The 20,744-nt window shown below is 45.3% G+C and overlaps 1 protein-coding gene across 3 annotated transcripts in view; it reads right to left on the reverse strand.

Moving 5' to 3' along the window:
- Positions 1–8,924: 8,924 nt before the first annotated feature.
- SOGA1 (suppressor of glucose, autophagy associated 1) overlaps positions 8,925–20,744 on the reverse strand; it is a 76,322-nt gene continuing 64,502 nt past the window's right edge. For all 3 annotated transcript variants that reach the window (XM_044300020.1, XM_044300019.1, XM_044300018.1), the window contains exons 14-15: positions 19,240–20,674; positions 8,925–19,109 (exon numbers count right to left, since the gene is read on the reverse strand). In XM_044300020.1, coding sequence (XP_044155955.1) covers positions 18,966–19,109; positions 19,240–20,674 — 1,579 coding nt within the window. In that variant the 3' untranslated portion in view covers positions 8,925–18,965. The remainder of the gene's footprint in view (positions 19,110–19,239; positions 20,675–20,744) is intronic.

Genomic DNA, 20,744 nt, shown 5'->3' on the forward strand with positions numbered 1-20,744 from the left:
GACAACTTACTATGAATTACATCAAAATAAGCATAGCACCATGTAGGGTAGGGGGCCGAAAAACAGCCATACCTTTTTTCTTAAATTCCGGTCTGCAAATCCTGAGAAATTTTCTGAGGTTTTAATTGCACATTGGGCAGGCACACCCAGCTTTCCATGTCATCACTCCCAGGTCTGAAATCTCAGGTGACTGTCAATGAAACAAGATGGAGAGGTGCTGGATGTTACTGGGGGACTAACAGTGTGCAAAATGGAGCAGCCCTTCCCACAGAGCTGGCATAAAAATAGGACACAATTGTCAGAAGAAAGGTATGGTTATATTTCAGGACACATGGCGGTAATGCTTAATTTGAAACCGATTTTAGAGGTTACAGACTCCCTTTAAAGGGGTTTTCTGAGTGATTATTACTGATGACCTATCCTGAAGATCGGTGAGGGTCCGATACCCAGCACCACTGCCAATCCGTTGTTTGAAGAGGCCACGGCACTCCAGTGAGGACCACAGCCTCGTTGATGGTGGCTGTGCTTGCTATTGCAGCTCAGTCCCATTCATCTGACTGGGACTGAGCTACACCTAGAACCATATGACTGATGAACGGGTTGTCACTGGCCTAGGAAGAGTCCGCAGTACTTATGGAGAGCCAGAGTCTCTTCAAACAGCTGATCAGGGCCAGGAGTCGGACCCTCACCAATCTGATACTGATTACCTAACCTGAGGATACACCATCAATGTCAAACATTTGGACAACCCCTTTAAAAATCACAATGCCCAATTAAACAGTCTGCCAATATAAAACCTACCTTAGCTGTATTTGCAGGTCATATCAGTCTACTGCTGCCTGGCACTTTAGTGCTTTATTTTGGTTTCCAAAGGTGGGTGTGTGGGGTTAGTCCAAGATACTGACTCTTCAAAAGGATCAGAGAAAGGGTCAGCCCCCCATCTGTTTTTCAGCAGCTTTAAAGTTTTGCCATCAGTGAAAATGGGGGGGGGGGGGGGGGGGGATATTGCTAGTTTATGCCCCCATTGTCTGATATGTGCAGGCCCCACATCTACACAGAGAACGGAGCAGGGAAAGTAGTAAGGGGCGCACTAATTTCTATGGGGCTGGCTCGGCTATTTCCATCGGCCCCATAGAAATGTATGGGTGTGGGGGCCTCGCATGCGCGGTGCGCTACCATTCACTTGTATGGGAGCAGCGGGGAGAAGTGCTTGGTAGTGGCTGGACCCCGGGAAACCTGAGGTCCTCCAGCCACAACTCTCCCCACTCCGTTCCTGTTGTCTTTGATGGTAATACCCCTTTAATAATCACTTTTAGTACACATCCAGTCCCTTAAAAGTCCCAGTTGGTTGAGGCCATCATTGTCACTAAATAAAACCTGTGTGAGCGCTGGAATGTTCAGGCATTACACTGTGCTATTTATTAAAAACCAGTTGTAATGTATTGACCAGTTAAGTACATTTTCGGACATTTGAACAACCGTCTCTTACCTTTGTATTAATAACTGAATAAAATATATAAGACTGCGGCTAGAAGTGGCATCTGTCATGGAACCATGAACCAGACGTACAACAAGAGATAAGTGGAAATAAGAAGGCTTTATTGAAAATCAAGCTGTAAGCAAAAGTCCAAACGGATGGCTAAACCGAAGCAGGGTCTTGCGTAGACAGAGGTCAGGAACCAGAAGGGTAGTCAGACGAAGCCAGGATCAGGAACCAACGGGGTAGTCAGACGAGGCCAGGATCAGGAACCAGAAGCAGCAGCAGTCTTAGAAGCATGTGAACACAGGAGGACCAAGCAAGGAACTGAAGCCACAGACCTATATATATGAGCTAGGCATCCAGCTCCTCCCAGTGGGAAGGAGAAGCCGCAGGGTGGGAGGCTACAAGAAACCCAGAAACCAAGATGGCCGCCAGCACATGTCAAACGAAGGAGAACAGTAAGAAGGTAAGACCATGACAGTACCTCCCCCTCAAGGGCCCCTCCTCCGCGGAGTAAGGAACGGTTTCTGAGGGAAGCGTGCGTGGAAGGCTCGGAGCAAAGCAGGAGCATGGACATCTGCGGAGGGAACCCAGGAACGCTCCTCTGGACCATAACCACGCCAATGGACCAAAAACTGCAACCGACCGCGGACCAGGCGTGAGTCCAGGATATTGCTCACCTCATATTCCTCACGATTGCCCACTTGGACCGGACGGGGCCGAGGAACCGAGGAAGTGAAACGATTACACACCAATGGCTTCAAACAGGGAGACATGAAACACGTTGGAGATCCGCATGCCAGGAGGAAGCGCAAGGGCATAGGCTACCGGGTTTACCCTGCGAAGCACTCGGAAGGGACCAACAAAGCGAGGCGCCAGCTTGGGAGTGGGCACTCGAAGGTTGAGGTTGCGGGTGGACAACCATACACGGTCTCCGACCTGGTAGGAAGGAGCGGGCGCTCGTCTGCGATCAGCCTGGAGTCTCTGGCGCTGCGCAGAGACCTCAAGGGACCTCTGGATCTGTACCCAAGAAGCACGTAGGACGGAAAGGTGATCCTCCACAGCCGGAATATCCTGGGGAGAGAATACCTCCGGTAACACGGCAGGTTGGAACCCATAATTGGCCATGAAGGGAGACGTCCCAGAGGAAGAGTTCACCGCCGTGTTCCTGGCAAACTCAGCCCAAGGCAGGAGGTCAACCCAATTGTCTTGGTGATCGGAGACATAGCAACGAAGGAATTGCTCCAAGGCCTGATTGGATCGTTCTGCGGCCCCATTGGACTGAGGGTGGTAGGCCGAGGAGAAAGAGAGATGAATCCCCAACTGGGAGCAAAAGGCGCGCCAGAACCTGGACACAAACTGACTCCCCCGATCCGACACAATCTCCTTGGGCAAACCGTGCAACCGGAAGACCTCCCTGGCGAAAATCGTGGCCAACTCTTGTGCAGAGGGTAACTTCTTGAGAGGAACACAGTGGCACATTTTGGAAAACCGATCCACAATCATGAGAATGACCATATGGCCTCGGGATGCAGGGAGGTCCACAATGAAATCCATCCCCAGGTGTGACCATGGGCACTCCCCGGTGGCTATGGGTTGCAAAAGGCCCAACGGAAGGTGCCGAGGGGACTTACTCTGGGCACAAACGGAGCATGCCGCTACATATGCGGCGATGTCGGATCGTAGAGAAGGCCACCAGAACAGATGTGAAACAGCCCAGGACAGCTGATTCTTTCCAGGATGCCCCGCGGCCTTGGAGTTATGGTAGGTTCGCAACAACCGAGTGCGCAACTCCTCAGGCACAAAACACCTGCCGTTGGGTCTCCCAGAGGGAGCACCAGATTGAGCCGCCAAAATCTGCTCACCCAGGGGAGAGGTCAGGCTGGTGCGAATGGCGGCCAGGATCTGATTCGGAGGTATGACCGAAGTCGGAATCGACTCCTCCCCGGACAGCTCGGAGTACTGCCGTGATAAGGCATCCGCTCTGATGTTCTTGGAACCGGGTAGGTAGGAGACCACGTAATTAAAACGTGACAAGAACAGAGCCCATCTGGCCTGACGTGGTGTCAATCTCTTGGCCTCAGAAAGGTAGGTCAGATTCTTGTGGTCCGTCAGGATGAGAACCGGAACCACCGAACCCTCGAGCAAGTGCCTCCATTCTTTAAGGGCCTGCACGATGGCCAATAACTCCCTGTCACCAATCTGATAGTTGCACTCCACGGAAGACAGTTTCCGGGAGTAAAACCCACAAGGAAGCAGAGGACCCTCTGGTGTTCTACGCTGAGACAGAAGGGCGCCTACTCCCGTCTCAGACGCGTCCACCTCGAGGACAAAGGGCAAACCAGGGTTGGGATGCGACAGAATCGGAGCCGACACAAAGGCGGACTTTAGAGCCTCAAAAGCTCGGATGGCCTCGAGCGGCCAGACCTGGAAATTACTGCCCTTCCTGGTCAGATCCGTGAGAGGCTTGGCTAGCATAGAAAAGTCCCTGATGAACTTCCGATAATAATTGGCGAAGCCCAAAAAGCGCTGCAGGGCACGGAGACCACTGGGCTGGGGCCACTGTAAGACAGCCGAAACCTTCTCAGGATCCATGGAGAACCCCTCAGCGGAAATGATGTAACCTAAGAAGGTTACCTGGGATCGGTGAAATTCGCATTTCTCAAGCTTACCGAACAGCCTGTTCTCTCGTAACCGTTGCAACACTCGTCTGACATCCATAATGTGGGCCTCCATGGATTCAGAATATACCAAGATGTCATCCAAATAGACCACCACACACTGCTGCAACAGGTCACGGAAAACATCGTTGATGAATTCCTGGAAGACTGCGGGCGCATTTCACAACCCAAAGGGCATAACCAAGGATTCATAATGACCGGTCCTGGTGTTAAACGTGGTCTTCCACTCATCGCCCGCCTTGATCCTTACCAGGTTATATGCCGCCCTCAGGTCGAGTTTGGTAAAGACCGTGGCCCCTTTGAGGCGATCGAACAGCTCGGAAATCAAGGGTATCGGGTAAGCGTTCTTGATCGTGATGCGATTGAGACCCCTGTAATCGATGCAAGGCCTCAACTCACCGCCCTTCTTTTTCACAAAGAAAAATCCAGCCCCTGCCGGGGACGAGGATTTGCGAATGTGTCCGCGTGAAAGCGCCTCCCTCACGTACTCCTCCATGGCCTCATTCTCCGCTACCGACAGTGGATAGACTTTGCCACGAGGAGGAACGGCACCAGATTGTAACTCTATGGCACAATCGTATGGGCGGTGCGGAGGTAGGGCAACCGCGCGCACCTTATCGAATACATCCCGGTACTCTTCGTATTCAGGAGGCAACAGAGAGTCCGAGGAAGTACACAGCAACTTGACAGGCCCATGGATGCAACTAGCCCCACACTGCGGTGACCACGAGAGGATCTCGGCCGATCTCCAATCGAAAGTCGGATTATGCTTCTGGAGCCAGGGGTACCCCAAGACCACCGAGTAGTGTGGAGACGAAATCACCTGGAGACAGACCGACTCTCTGTGAACGGCACCAATGGCTATCCCCACTGGAAGGGTCTCATGAGTCACGTGTGGCGGCAGAAGGGGTCTGCCGTCTATCGCCTCAAGAGCCAGTGGGGAACCTTGAGGCTGCAGAGGAATGGAATTGGCGGCAGCGAACACACTATCAATGAACAAACCACCAGCACCAGAGTCCACCAACGCCTGGGTCGTCACCGAGCCCCCGACCCAGGAGAGGACAACAGAGTGATCAGTGGTTTGTCAACACAGGAAACCGGGGACGAGGAGACTCCACCCAAGATCTGCCCCCGACAGGATCTCAGGTGCGAGCGTTTCCCGGACGGTTCGGACATGCCAACCGAAAATGCCCACCGAGACCACAGTACATGCATCGGCCCTCGCGTCTCCGGAGTACCCTCTCCCCCTCGGACAGGCGAGCAAACCCCAGCTGCATGGGTTCACCCCCAGACAAGTCATCCCCAGGAGGCGTGGGAGGAGAGGGAGGCACGGGTGGGACAGCAAACGTAGGCGCCAATCTGTTAGAAGACCTCCGCAGGCTCTCCTTAAAGGAAGGTCTCTCCCTGAGTCTGGTGTCAATCAAAATCAGGAAAGAAATAAGAGACTCGAGCTCCACTGGTAGGTCCTTAGCTGCAACCTCATCCTTCAAGGCATCCGAGAGACCATGAGAGAAAGCAGCGACCAGAGCCTCATTATTCCAGCCCACCTCTGCTGCCAGGGTACGAAACTCAATGGCGTATTCAGCTACGGATCGTGAACCCTGTCTGATGGACATAAGGAGCTTCGCAGCAGAGGCAGCACGAGCCGGCACATCGAATACCTTCCGAAGAGAAGCAACAAAACCGGAAAACTCGGCAACCACCGGATTGTTGTTCTCCCATAAAGGGCTGGCCCAGGCCAAGGCCTTGTCCGAGAGCAGCGAGATCAAGAAGCCCACCTTTGATCTCTCAGTAGGAAAGGCATGTGGCAGCAACTCAAAATAAATGCCCACCTGGTTAAGAAAACCTCGGCACTGAGTTGGCTCTCCCCCAAAGCGCTGTGGAAGGGGGGCAGAACCGGTCATACCCCGAGACACCGCAGGCGCAGCAACAGGTGTCGGGGTAGACTCTGGCGCAACAATCGGAGCGGCAGTAGGAGCGGGCCCAGGAGCGACAACCGACCCATCGGCAACGGAAGCGAAATGAGCCGTGCGTTCAAGCAGGGTTTGCAACGCCACAGCGAACCGACCCAACAGGTGATCCTGCTGATCAAGTCTGGCAACCAGCGTAGGTAGCGAGGATGGCCCTGTACCGTCAGAATTCATGGCTTGGTCCTAATGTCATGGAACCATGAACCAGACGTACAACAAGAGATAAGTGGAAATAAGAAGGCTTTATTGAAAATCGAGCTGTAAGCAAAAGTCCAAACGGATGGCTAAACCGAAGCAGGGTCTTGCGTAGACAGAGGTCAGGAACCAGAAGGGTAGTCAGACGAAGCCAGGATCAGGAACCAACGGGGTAGTCAGACGAGGCCAGGATCAGGAACCAGAAGCAGCAGCAGTCTTAGAAGCATGTGAACACAGGAGGACCAAGCAAGGAACTGAAGCCACAGACCTATATATATGAGCTAGGCATCCAGCTCCTCCCAGTGGGAAGGAGAAGCCGCAGGGTGGGAGGCTACAAGAAACCCAGAAACCAAGATGGCCGCCAGCACATGTCAAACGAAGGAGAACGGTAAGAAGGTAAGATCATGACAGCATCAAGATCACCATCTTCCATGTAAAATATCCTTGCAACACACTAATCTTGCCTTCTAGGTGCTATTGCAGTTGGAACACATTATAAGTTTAAAAAAAAATTATAATTAGCGGACTTCTAAGAGTTTAAAGGAAATGTGTTACCAAAGATTTTATCTGTCAGTTAAAACTACATAGTATCACACATCCTTTTTTGTCTGTTTTTATCTTCCGATTGCAGATTTTTTTTGTTCCGTTTTCTGAACATGATTATGGGGGTGGCTATCTTACCGGAGTTGTTCTGAACAGCATTAAAAAAAATGGTTTATGGCAGCCCCATGGACCATAGACACAGACTGGAGGGGACCTCATTGACTTCTATGGGAGAGTTTTCTAGGCCTGCTCTGTGATCTGTGCAGAGGTCATTGTACAAGGAAAGAATAGAGGAGCTTTGACAATCGCCGGTTGTGAATGAAGGATCCTGTCTTATCTGTACACAGAGGTGATATCATTACAGGCAGGATTTTTTTGACAGATAAGCAGGTAACTGCAGTACAGTGATCTGTAAAGACTAAGAAGTGACGCGTTACTTTTTCTCCGCCTCTCCCGGTTACAGGTGCAGGTCAAAAACCCAGACCAGGTGCAGATCTTTTCATTATACTATATCTTCACTTCACTACTGGTTTTGGCTCACAATCACTGATCAAATAACTGAAGTGTTACCTCTGCCTGAGCAGCGCTCAGGCAGTGTTCAGTCCATTCATCGATACCACGCCCCACAGTGGGTACTGTATGGCACATGCCCAGTGTTGATGTACACAGGTTGGCTTACACCAGGAGAGGAGTGGCGGTATCAACGATTAACACTGGGGGCCTGGACACTTGCAGCAATAGAGAACATCTCTGGGCACTTGCGAGCTCGTTAGAATATAGTTTCAAAGTTCGTTTTGTGAGCATCACAGCCACAGTACCATTTGTAAACTATGTATGTGACATACGGTGCGATTTGAGCAGTTTTAGGCTACTTTCTCACTAGTGTCTCTATTTTCCGGTATTGAGATCCGTCAAAGGGATTAAGCTGCGGTTTTCTTTCCGTCATGGGATGCGGAGCCACACCCACAACGCAAGTCAATGGGGACGGATCCGTTTAACTCTGACACAATAGAAAACGGATCCGTCCCCCATTGACTTTCAATGGAGTTCATGACGGATCTGTCCTTGCTATGTTAAAGGGAACCTGTCATCAGCTTTAGGTTGACCTCACTGAGGACAGCATACAATAGTGACAGAAATGCTGATCTCAGCAGTGTGTCACTCATGAGCTAAAAGTAAGTGGTTGCTGAGAACCAACATCATAATTATTGCAGCTCAGGCCTGGAAAAGAGTCAAATCTACCTGAGAAGAGTCCTGGTTATACATAATCTCCTGCTGATGATTGGCAGTTCTCTCCTAGAGAGAAAGGGAGAAAACTAGGTAGAAGACTGAATCATCAGCAGGTGGGCAGGAGAGCAGGACTTCACGAATAACCAGGACTCTTCTCAGGTGGCCGTGACTCTTTTCCAGGCCCAGTCTGCAAGGATTGTGATGTTGGTTCTCGGCAACCACTTACTTTTAACTTATAAATGACAGACCGCTGAAATCAACTCACCTGTCTCTACTTTATACTGCCGTTTGTATGGGCAGCAAAAAGTTGATGATGGGTCCCCTTTAAAGATAGTACAACTGGATCCATTCATAACGGATGCAGACGGTTATATTATCAATAATGGAAGCGTTTTGCTGAGCCCTGCAGGATCCATCAAAAACTGTAGTGTGAAAGTAGCCTTAGAAGAGTTAAGTAGCTGACAGACTGCCTTTAATAGAAAATCTTGATAAAACCTCAGTCTACAACGTTGCAAAAAGCAGAGTGTGTTGCCAGAATGATACACCGTAAAGACATTACCAAAACAGACTGATCTGCCCTATAATTTCACATTATTTTCACCAGAAGAAACTGTTTAAACTAAAGAAAATGAGCTTTATATTTCTTACTACAGACCTTAGCGGAGACTCTCCACCATTTGTTTCACCCGCTAGGCAAACAAGCACGTGGGGCCAAGATTGATTGTATGTTTGAAATGCGTAGGGACACATTCCCTCTCATCAGCCTAAGTATCAGATACCTATGAAAAACCAAACAGGCTAAAAAGCAATACAATACGCACAGACTAGATTTCAGTAGTTTAATTCATGGACTTGTGACAGTTAGTTGACACAGTTACAAAGACACGACTGCAATGAAAAGGCATGAAAGATAGCAAAGGGCATTTTTTACATCAGACAATTCCATTAAACATAAAAAAAAAGGAACAAAAATCTTTGTAACCGCCTCGGCAACAGTGGTGCATGGGGCGGACGTTTAACTCTTAACATGACTGGGTCTTCATTTTTATCAAATTGCATTTCTTAAAAAGCAAACGATTTGTACGAAATTCCATCTCTTTTACATCAAAAAATGGATGGATGCTTTGAAATCTTCCAATTTTAAAACGTCTTGCGCTTGATCTAATTTTACTAATTACAACACATAGTTAGAGACATATTTACAAAAACACTTGAGAATTTTTTTATGTTAAAAAACTTTGAAAAGTTATTGGTATAAAGTAGGGGGGAGGGGGAAATCTAAAAAGTTGACAAATCTAAAAAAAAATAATTCTAAAATGCTGAAAATTGATGACAAATATTCTAAGAAAGTCGTACAAATATTTACATCCCAAATGGTAACTGTCCAATTTCATGCATAAATAGTGGGTATTTGGGTACATTATTTATACCTATTATATACCCACATACACTCCCCACTTAAGTTGCTTCCCCAAACATTGCACTTTATGTATCTTCTAGCTGAAATCTAATTAAAAAGGTGTGCTTAATAAAAGAAAAATCAACGAAAATAAATAAATATTAAATACAAGGTGGATTTCAAAAATAGTTCCAAAAAACGACACAATTGGCTTATAATAGTATACAAAAATGTTGGAGACTTTTATGGTCACATGATAAGTGCATGTGACGAGACAGAAATGTGAGAACTGTCTCCTGTTTATGTCCTATGCATCTCCTACGACTGCCCATATGACTCCTTGCAGTGTCTGCTGGCTTGAATCTTGTTGATCTAAATTTTTTCCCCCATCTGTATTTCTAAACATACAAATATAATACAAAAAAAGTGTATAATATATTATTAAGGCCTCATTCCCACAACCATGCTCCAAATACAGATAAATTACAATAATGGTAAAGGGAGCCTTACAGCAGTTATGACCATGCAAAACTGCTGACAGCACTAGGTAGAGGCTGAGGACACCAGGGCAAACAAAGTTGGTATGATAAAAAAAATAAAAAAATAAAAATAAAAACATAAAAAAGGTCTTAAGGGAAGGGAAATGAGAAGCCAGAATTCTATACATTTTGATAAGAATGGTTATTTAATTCCAAAAATTCATTTAAGCCTTTTGTTTTTTAAACCATCCACTGTTCCTGCCATTACCATGTCCTAAGGTAGATTCAAGATTAACAAACCTTGTGAGTTAATATGACGTTTTAGGCTCCATTCACACGTCCGTGGTGTGTTGCGGACAAGAATAGGACATGTTGTATCTTTTGTGGAGCTGCGGACCAGCGCTCCCCAAATGCGGATAGCACACATCCCCATAGAGAATGAATGGGTTCGCACCCGTTCCGCAGAATTGCGGAACGGATGCGGACCCATTTGCGGACGTGTGAATGGAGCCTTATTTGGACAGATTCTGCTCTTGCAAGTGCCCTGAAGGAAGAGAGTCACTATGAAGTATTCTCTGCTGCTTCACAGGCTCTGTCCTCTGCTCTGAGAGACAGCTGTATCATCCAACCAGGAGACCACTACAGCTTCCACTCAGATCAAAGGGAAGAGCCTAAGAAGCAGCTCCATGCAGACAGCACCTCACAGTAAAGCTCCACCTTCAGGGTACGTGCAGAGCAGAAAAAAAAAAAACTTCATGTTCACTCTACTCCTGATAAATTCTCCCCAAAAGGTATGGTTGTACTGTTTCTCCAGCCTCTACCTTGACCGTGCAGAACTGCTGACAGACTCCCTTTAAATACAAATGCTACATATGAATATACTTTATCTCTGCATTGACTTTTTCTTAGGGGTCGTCATATGAAGACAACCTGGCTTTAAAACAGAAGGCAGCCTAATGATCAGTGGAGCTTTAGAGGTCAAGTGGGACCCCACTGTAGGACATCCATATGTCCTAACAGCTCCGAGTTGTAGCATCATATTTCAGGCCTGATTTTTGTGCCTCCGCTGGAAACAAAACTGGCATAAGAATGTGCTGAATATTCACAATCCAACCACATGCATCCCTGTACAAACTAATATTGACTGTATTCAGGACCTTCCAAACCTGCAAAACCAATACGGTTGTGTGAACAAGGCCTATAATTACGGTACGACGACAAGTGTTGCACAAAATTGTATGTAATGTTTGCCAATTGTGTCGCTGTGCAACTGCGATGTGACAGTTGCAAATGCAGACAGTAGATGATTGTGTCTTTTCTTAGTTGCGCGACAGTAATTTACACATATTTTAGTGTTACGCGACATATGTAGCCGTACCCTAAATGTAAATGTACTTATTACACCAGCCTGCTCCTCTATATGTGGGTGTGAGCCCCTCTGATTGAAGTGATGTTTAACAAGGACTCTCTATAGGAATGCATTATAGAATCATTACAGGCTATGTGCAAACATTAACAAAAGATAAGAAAGATCTATTTTGGTTTTCTAGGTTCAAAATAAGGACACATAAAATGATCCTAAGAAATACAATATAAGTGCTCTGTGATGTGAACTATGAAGCACATACGGCCAGTTATACTCTAGACCAGGGGTGCACAACCTGCGGCCCGGGGGCCACATGCGGCCCTCGATACCATTCTGTCCGGCCCCCAAACATCTGGTAAAAAGAGACATGTAGGTCTAGGTCTTATGGCTTCTTACATGTATCTTTCATGTATTCTCCTATTAGATAACAGTTCGAGAACGGTAACTAGACATTTATAGTATATACTGTATGTTCAATATGCCAAAAATACATTATTTCAGTTGGTAATACCCCTTTAAGTTTTACTTTCGGCCCTTGGAATTGGTTCAGGCTGACAATGTGGCCCCCAACCAGAAAAGGTTGTGCACCCCTGCTCTAGACGAATGATGTGGCAGCTTCGACAATGAAAATATACAAATAATCTACAGTGTGGCATATATCATATGTGCCTACAATATAAGGTGTACTTTATACAAGTGCATGTTCTGCATGATTGTATGTATGAAATGGTCAATACACAGGTGTAAAAAGTCAGTAATAGATAGGATTTATTTACACCCCCAGTAAAAAGGTCCCTTTACACGGGGCTATATTACAGCAGATTGTCAGAAAGGAAGCGTTCCTTCCCGACAAGCTGCTGCTCGCTGGTGGAGCAGAGATGGGGAGGAGCAATTACACAGTACGATCTGCTGTTGGAAAACGAGGATTGTTGTGTTTGCACAAACAATCCAATTACCTGATGAACGAGCATTTCGATTCGGGTAATCGGCGGTACAGTTACAGTGCCAATGATCTATGCAACTCTCGGCCCGTGTAAAGGGCCCTCAAGTCACTTATCTGGTAAGGACCAATAGCACTATTGGATTTTCCAAGGTCATAGACTGAAAGCTAGAAAAGACACCTACACTCAAAGTGACTGTTCAACCTAAAGAGCTTGTTCCAAGATTTAAACTTAGCCCGTTATCCCCAGGGCTGTCTTTGGAAGTGCCATAGAGAAGACCACCTCTCTATTTATAAAATGGAGACACAGGATCCCTTTTCTGTGATGGGCAGGGATACTAGGAGTTGAACAGTCATTGATCAGACACATCACCTGATCCTGTGGATAGGGCAGAAGTTTAAATTGTGGGACAACTCCTTTAAATAACTTTTCCCACCATTTCTAAATTATGAACTCCTGACTACTTGCAACCACCACTAGAGGGAGGAGGCCAAGAGCTGGACACATAGCGTTTTATTATTAAAAGGGAGTCTGTCACCAAAATATGACCTTATACATTACTTACATCGCTCTCTAGCACACCTATCCATGATTCAAATGGTACCTTTGTAGTTTGCAGGGCGGGCCAAGGAAGAGGCTGGGGAGGAGTTATGTAACAGCCTGGGCTCCTACACACCGAACACCGCCCCTGGGCACTTGCGAGCCCTCGTTTACATATGGATTAAACATAGTTTCTCCTGCTGGCGAAAGTCAGAAGAAATTTACAAAAGGTACCATTTGAATCATTGATAGGTACGCTAGAGAGCCATGTAAGTGGTGTATAACGTCATATTTTGGTGACAGACTCCTTTTAAGTTCAATGCATAAGCAGTAAGTTCTTAGACTCCCCCTAGTGGTGGCTCCAGGCAGCCAGGAATTTAAAGGAGTTCTTCCATCTGGGACATTTATTTATGGGATATTTATGTATTTTACTCACTTGCTGTCCCCAGTTGGGCTTACAATTTAAATTCTCTATCAGTATGTCTTTGGAGTGTGGGAAGAAACCAGAGAACCTGGAGGAAACCCACGCAAACACTGGAGAGAACATAGATACTCCATGCAGATTTGAACCTTGGACCCCAGCACTGCAAGGCACTGGTGCTAACCATTGAGCCACCGTGCTGCCCGATATAACAAATAGGTGGGGGACCCACCTCTGTGACCCAATCCTTTCTCAAAAGTGGTGCCTGAAGTGAATGGAGACCACAAAGTGCATGCATGGCATACTCTCGATTCACTACTATGGAACTTCCAAAAAAAAAGGCTAGAGCACTTGCTTACTCTTCTGTTTTTGGAAGTCCTATAGCAGTAAATGGAGCTGCACCTACTCCGCTTACTCTCAGGTCACAGGGCCCCGTTCTGTAGGCAGGAGTGAGTCCCGGAGGTTAGTCCGGCACCTATCACACATTTATGGCATATCCTATTGATAAATGTCCCAGATGGAAATACCCCTATGGGCACTGTAATGGCAGCCATTAGCAATTATCACCTCTGTTTAGAAGACAGCACAATGTCTGGTCAATAAAGAGGACAACTCAGGGATATTAAACTAGATTTGCAAACTATGACAGCAGCGTATTGGCACTTGCTTTTCCTTTTTTTTTTATGAAGGTGGGAGATAAAAAAATAAAAAATAAATTACATACATATATTTATAGGTACATTTTTTAAAAATTGCTCTTTAGAACCCGGCCTTAGTGTGGGATGTCAGGATCTGCTGCGTTAGGGTGGGGTACTACATGATACGACCATCGGATTCCCATGCAGAGTACAGCTAATTGCTGGGCTAAGCCTGTACTTTACATATGAAACAACAGCAAGTACTAGTGGTAATCAGTGTGCGGCTCCCCCGGTCAGATCGCACCGTGTACGGCCAGCCTTGTAGTGCATGAAATAAGATTACAATGCAAGGCTATTTACAAGGTGATGGATCACTACACACCAGGGACTGCTCAGCCTCAGGTTAGTAACGTGAACATATTTCATCTTTATTACTGGACTGAGACAATGTACATATTCCCGATTAAAGGGGAATACTCTGTTTATTGCTGTTTGCTTATTAAAAGCGCCATCATCGTTCATAATTCTGTACAATTTACTGTTACATATTTCCAGCTACCTATATTATATACACTTTTAAACTGAACATGCAGGGCGGCGAAGTCAAAGCTACAGAACTCAGTACTGTAATGTAAATTAAGATTAAAATGGAAGAAGCCAAGCATTACAGGGGTTGTAGGAGGTTAGAAAAACATGACCCCTCTATGGACCGTGTTTGGTTATTACATTTTAAAATTTGAGGTTCAGAAATGCCCGTGGACATATAACTAAAAATCTCTGTTTAAAAGTCTGTAGCAAATATGTTCTATCCCTAGACTCATCTGTACAGATCAGTTTTAGGTACATCTGCATCAGAGACTAATGTCAGGAGCCTCTGTTGCACATTCTGTCATGATGGACACCTCCGTAAAACCAGATGGACCCAGTGAGTTCCATCAGGCGCCGTTGGGGGTCCATGTTGTGAGAAATCCTTCAATGCATTGTAGTTTTTGCTAGAAACCATGTCACAGATGTGAACCGAGCCTAATCGCCGTGAAGGAACGCAACGGGCAAAACTGCTATACTGTGTTATACTTGCAGCAGGGCCTGAGCGGATGAAGCACCACGCAGGGATTCAAAAAGCACACCAAAAAGTAAATTGTACCGCACTAGGCATAACAGCAGTAGTTTTTCTATGAGTGCATCTTTAAAATGGTATTCCGGCTATAACAAGTTATCCCCAATCCATTGGAAAAGGGATAACTGTTAGATCGGTGGACCCTCACCGATCATGTGAATTGGGGTCCCAGTGGAATACCCTTTTAATGAGCAGTCCAGTGCTGACATATAGCACAGAAAGGGACCAGAATTGAAGTGGGACCCAGAGACGGAGTGAACATAGTGTTACTGGTATATCATTAGGCATCCCAAAGAGAACACTTAGCCTCGAGACCTTCCCCCCCCCAAATAAAATACATGGGGCAGCTATAATACAAGAGAAGTGCAGGAGCTAGTCCAAGTGTAATGATCATGTCCAAGAAAGGCTACAGAGCGGTGAGGAAGAAGTGGTATGGTCAGTTAACTTTACAGTGGACAGTTTCCACCCAAAAAAGGAGAACCAGTGAGTGATCGTGTAAACCTATATCTACTTTTTATATACATGGTAGAGTGGAACCTAGTTATCGAGGGAAGTCACATTGGCAGTGTGAGCTGATGTGGCTGAGAGAATACCTACCATGGTACCATCAGCTAGCATACATGGCAGTAACCATCATAGAAATAGTAGCATGTGTATGCAGAATGGCAGTGCAATCCTCCAATACCAGGAAAAGGAGTGTAAAGGCAAATACTTCCCAAGGGAAGGGTCACCAAGGTTGCAGCTCTGCAAGCTTTACAAGAAGGAATGTATAGATGGGTAGTAGCGGACCACTAAACAAAATCAATGTACAAACGCTTGTTCTCCGTACTTCTGCCACCTTCATTTCAAACAGACTGTTGTAATGGGATCTTACAGGTATGAGGGACCTTGTTAAAATGAACATGACGCATGGTCCTTAGCAGTCAGGTGCCTTCCCACCAATATGGTTTATAACCAAGTGTATACTTTGGATCAAAAAATATAAAGCAACTGGAAACCTTAAAATATACATTATGGCTAACACAGAATTCAGTTGGCTCAAACTAAACTAAACCAAAATTTAAAAAAGTAGTGGAAAAGCCAGAAAGTACCACCCAGCTCGCAAAGCTTTCATGGGGCCAATATCAGTTGAGTCAGTAGACAGATCTGAGATCTGCAACTGGCCCCCAAAAAATTTGAATTTACTACTGTAAAGCTTGCTGTATGTAAATAGCATAAAAACATGATTATGTAAAACAAGAGATCCAGATCAGTGGTGGGCGCAGCATCGTAGTGCCACACGCGAATGAGCTTGTCTACCGTTGGTCAGAATGCCTGTGGACATCATCAGATATCTCCCTTAGGGCTTGTTCACTTTGCCTTGACTTCTCTATTATTCTATTCAGTCAGAGGGACAGAAAAAAATAAAACGGACTGAGTGATCCCATTTCTATCCGTCACTTATTGATTATTCAATTTTTCCTCATGTACCCGTTATTTCTGGCAGACAGGACTTAGTGAACAATGAGTATAATGAGTCTGAAAAGAACCCTCTTAAAGGAATGGGGATTAAAAAGGGACACCTTTTCTGATGGACAGAATAACTGAAACGTCAATACAAACGTGAACTCAGCCTTACCCAGCTACTCAAATCAGATCAAAATGCTAATTTTTTTTTTAAGGCTGGGTTCCCACATGCAGTTTGTGGCAGGGTTTGATACAGATTTCTGAGCCAAACACACGAGTTGATGTGAGAGAGGAGAAGCATTAATCTCTTCTTGAGGGCTCATGCATGTGTGCCTCGTGCCCGTATTGCGGACCGCAAACAGCAGGCATCGGCAGTGTGCACTCTATCACGGATGTGGACCCGCTGACTTAAATGGGTCCGCAATCCTCAAGGTACAGAGCAGAGGCTCACGGAATCACTATGAAGCTCTTCCGTGGGATTTTCGGTCCATGCCTCTGCACCACAAAAAAACATGAGAACATGTATAGCATAGAACCTATTTTTATTTTGTGATGCGAAACATATCTTGCAGATCGTGGACCCTTTCAAGTGAATTGTACCCGTGCACAGCACGGGGCTCACACGCTCGTGTGCATGAACCCTTATACTTCTCCTTTTTGGATGCACTCCTGGCTTTGGCTCCGAAAAACTGCCACGAAAACCTCATGTGTGATTCCAGCCTAAGTCGGCCATAGACAGTTTATAAGCTCGACACATTGATCAAACCAGTAACTGGACCATGTATGTTAGCCATTAGGTTAAAATCCTTGCCTATTTTGATGGATAACCATGCCCAAGCGTACTGTAATCTTAACAAGTTTATTTTATGGAAGGTGTTGTACGGGGGTTGTAGAAAAACATGGATCATTTTTCCAGAAACTCCGCCACTCTTGTCCATATAGGGCAGCGGGTACCTCAGCATAACTCCGTTCACTTGAGTGGCATGATTTATGGAAGAAAGACATTTTATTAAAAATCTTGACCAACCCCTTTAACTGTGCTCTAGTCTGTATAGAGGAATGTATAATAGAGAAAAACTAAACTGCTGGCCATACGCAGTCAGTGAAACTAACCCAGTCTCCCCCATACTAGCTGGGCTGAACGTGCATGTGTACTGAATAGGGGAATACGTTGCTGACAGAGACTTCTGACTGCTGTTTATTTCCTTGAGAAAAAAAGGATTGGACATGTTTAAAGTTCAATAAGCCTGAGCCCTCTTCCCCGCTGACATGTATGGTCAGAGACACCACTGTACACACATACCATATGGCCACCCCTGCTCTGCCCAGAATATCGGCAGTCTCAGGAGCGAGTCTGCCATCTATAACAAAAATGGTCACACCCTATAGAGGAGAGCAAGGGTATAACAATCTGCAGCTAATATATCTAACATGAAGAGATACCAAGGCTACATACTGAGGAAAAACCACGTATAAACAATATGATAAGCAAGAAGAGTATTAATCAGCTTAAGGGTACAAAAAAAACAAAAAAATCAATAAAAAAAAAATCAGTGCAGTTCAGAATGACAGTGAATGAGCGGCAATGACGAGATGTATATATACACACTATATACACATGGCAAATATTTTCACTTCATTAAAATATTCATATCTACAGAATATTTCTATTAACATGGCAGGTTCTGTCATCCGATATTAGGCAAGTATTTTGTTCCCTTCCCCCGGTGACCACACCAACCACAAACTAATAAAATTAAGAAGTTTCTCCACCCATGACTTGGGTGTGTGGTTGGCACTGTAGCTGGCGCTAATCCTTGGATACAGTTTGACCACAAAATACTTTTTGTATCAAAAACTGCAAAAATGTTGTAGTTTTTTATTTTCATCATCTCGACTGCCTTTTTAATAATATTTTTTTTTTTTTGCTATTTAATAAATAATGTTAATTAATTATTCTCATCATAAAGAGGGTTGCCCAACAGTTTGATTTCTGAACAAAAAATAAATAAAAAATGTACTAATGTAATTTTCCAGCCAGGTCTTGCTACAGTTGGGTCACCGTGACCCATTGTCAGGACTACATTGTACTGCTGATGCTGTTAATGTGGTTAAGTGAAAATATAAAAAGGACTGGTTATCCAAATTGTGCAAGAATAGGAATGATTAAGAGTTTGGCATAAATCATGGACATGAACTTATCCATCCATGGTTTAGACCAAACATAGTGTATTACCGTGACAGAAGTGTGGTGGTCCTTATGGCAGAAGAGTAGTTCCTAGTAATCTTAGCATTAATACATAAACATACAGTATCTAGAATACAGTGTATGCACACATACCTACTTAAGGTACATAGGTTACCAAAGATTTCAAGGGTAAGTGCTGTACTAGCATCCAGCAGGGCAATAAAGGCAATTGCAATCTATCCTTATGTACAAAACGGAAGGCAAAAACAGCTTTTCAGATTCAAACTGTACAGCAGACTGTGGGCAGTGAACTGCATCTTGGGAAACATCTTCAATTGCAACCAGGTCCTGGTTTTTCCTCAGGTGAAGAAGGTTCTTGGTGGAGCTGGCACCTGGGTTGTGTCTGGCGCGAGTTGATTCGGGACGGTCTAGAGAAGCAGGTTACAGGATGTGAGCTGCAATTACAAGAGTAATCCTGCAAGAAAATTAAGGTAATAAGAAGATTAACATGCTGAATGAGGCACATCTACGTCTTCTCTGGTTTCACCAAAACAAAGGACAAATTATAATTTAGGAGAATCAAGACATAAAGAGGTAGCACTTACTTCAGCTGCAGAAATTACATCAGGGTCTTTGGAGCTTCCATCCTTAGCTCCTTGAGTTGTGAGAGACGGCTTATGGTCATCAGCGACATGTGGTCTTGGGGTCTTCTTGCTCAGCAATTTAGAAACATTGTAGGATGGATGACACACAGCAGAGGAGCAATGGTCATGGTTATCTGGTCTCTTGTGATTTTCTTCCAGCTCTTTCTTTTCAGTGCCTGTACTAGAGCTCTGACCACTACGACCACATACGTTCCTGAAGAACTCCTGTACAATGCCATATTTAGGGGCTTCTGCTTTATTTCTTTCAGCTATGCCTGTCTTGGACAGAGACTCTGTGCTCCCAGCATGCTCGACAACATTGAACAAACTTGATGATCCATCATAAATGTTGCTGGGAACTGGGCTGTCTCGAGTAGTTGTAGATCTTGCCCAGGCTGATCCATTTTGTTTGGTCTGATTGAGATTCCACAGGCTTCTATCTTTAGAGGCATCTAGTTTAGAAGATGACCTCCTCTGCAACTTGGGGGAGCCAAACTTGGGTGAACAGCAAGGCCGGTCAATGCGGGAATGGACTTTGTCCAATGATGTGGAAATATGCTTGGTCCTTGCAGACAGTAGAGAGGAACTTCTTGGTGACCAGCTCTTTGCATGAAGACTTGTTCTGTGTAGATCAGTTTGAAGACCAACGCTTACCATTCGGACAGTCTGGACTCCAACTGTAGACAGTCCAACAGTCTGGCTTGATGTGCTTTTACTTTTCCTCTCTAATGAACTGGAACGGATTGCTTGCCTAACACAATTGGTGATCTCTTTCATGTCATCACTCATGTTTCCTGAGATCTCCAAATCACCCAATGTAGATGGAAACGCAGGAACGGAAGGTTGCGTTTCCTTAACTGCATCCTTGTCCAAAAGGTCATGCTTCTTCTTGGAGAAATTGCATAACCATCGACTGTAGGAATTAGCAGTCAATGTTTCTGGCTTTTCTGAATCTTTCGGCTTTGCCATGGTGAATAGAAATCCTGGCTCAACCATAAGTTTTTCTTTATTTTGGACCAAAGGAGCTTCTAGTCTTCGCACAACTGGCGGACTGTAGTAAATTCGAATGCCTGTTCTGTCTGGGGCAGTGTAACTTCTCTGTATCTGCTTGTGACCAAGTTCTCCGCTCTTCCCAGACTTACTCATTGTGTAATCCCAAGAAGAGATACCCAAATTGTCCTTGGCCAAATGTTCAAACAAGGTTTTGTCATTCACATACGGGCAGAGTTTTTGACCGATATCAGAATCTATGGAACCATTAGACAACAGTTGAGAAGCCAGAAACCCTTTCATCCCTTTTTCGTTCCCGCTGTTATCAAGGGGCATTTGTCCGGGAAGGAAAGGAGAACAATCCAACAAGCTTTCAAATTCAGATATGGAGGACACAGACTTTGTTCTGCAAAACACAACACGTTTAGTGAAGAGAGGTCTTATTTGGATAGGCATACTCTATACACAATGTCACA

The sequence above is a fragment of the Bufo gargarizans genome, chromosome 6 (assembly GCF_014858855.1).
Source record: "Bufo gargarizans isolate SCDJY-AF-19 chromosome 6, ASM1485885v1, whole genome shotgun sequence".
Taxonomy (NCBI): domain Eukaryota; kingdom Metazoa; phylum Chordata; class Amphibia; order Anura; family Bufonidae; genus Bufo; species Bufo gargarizans.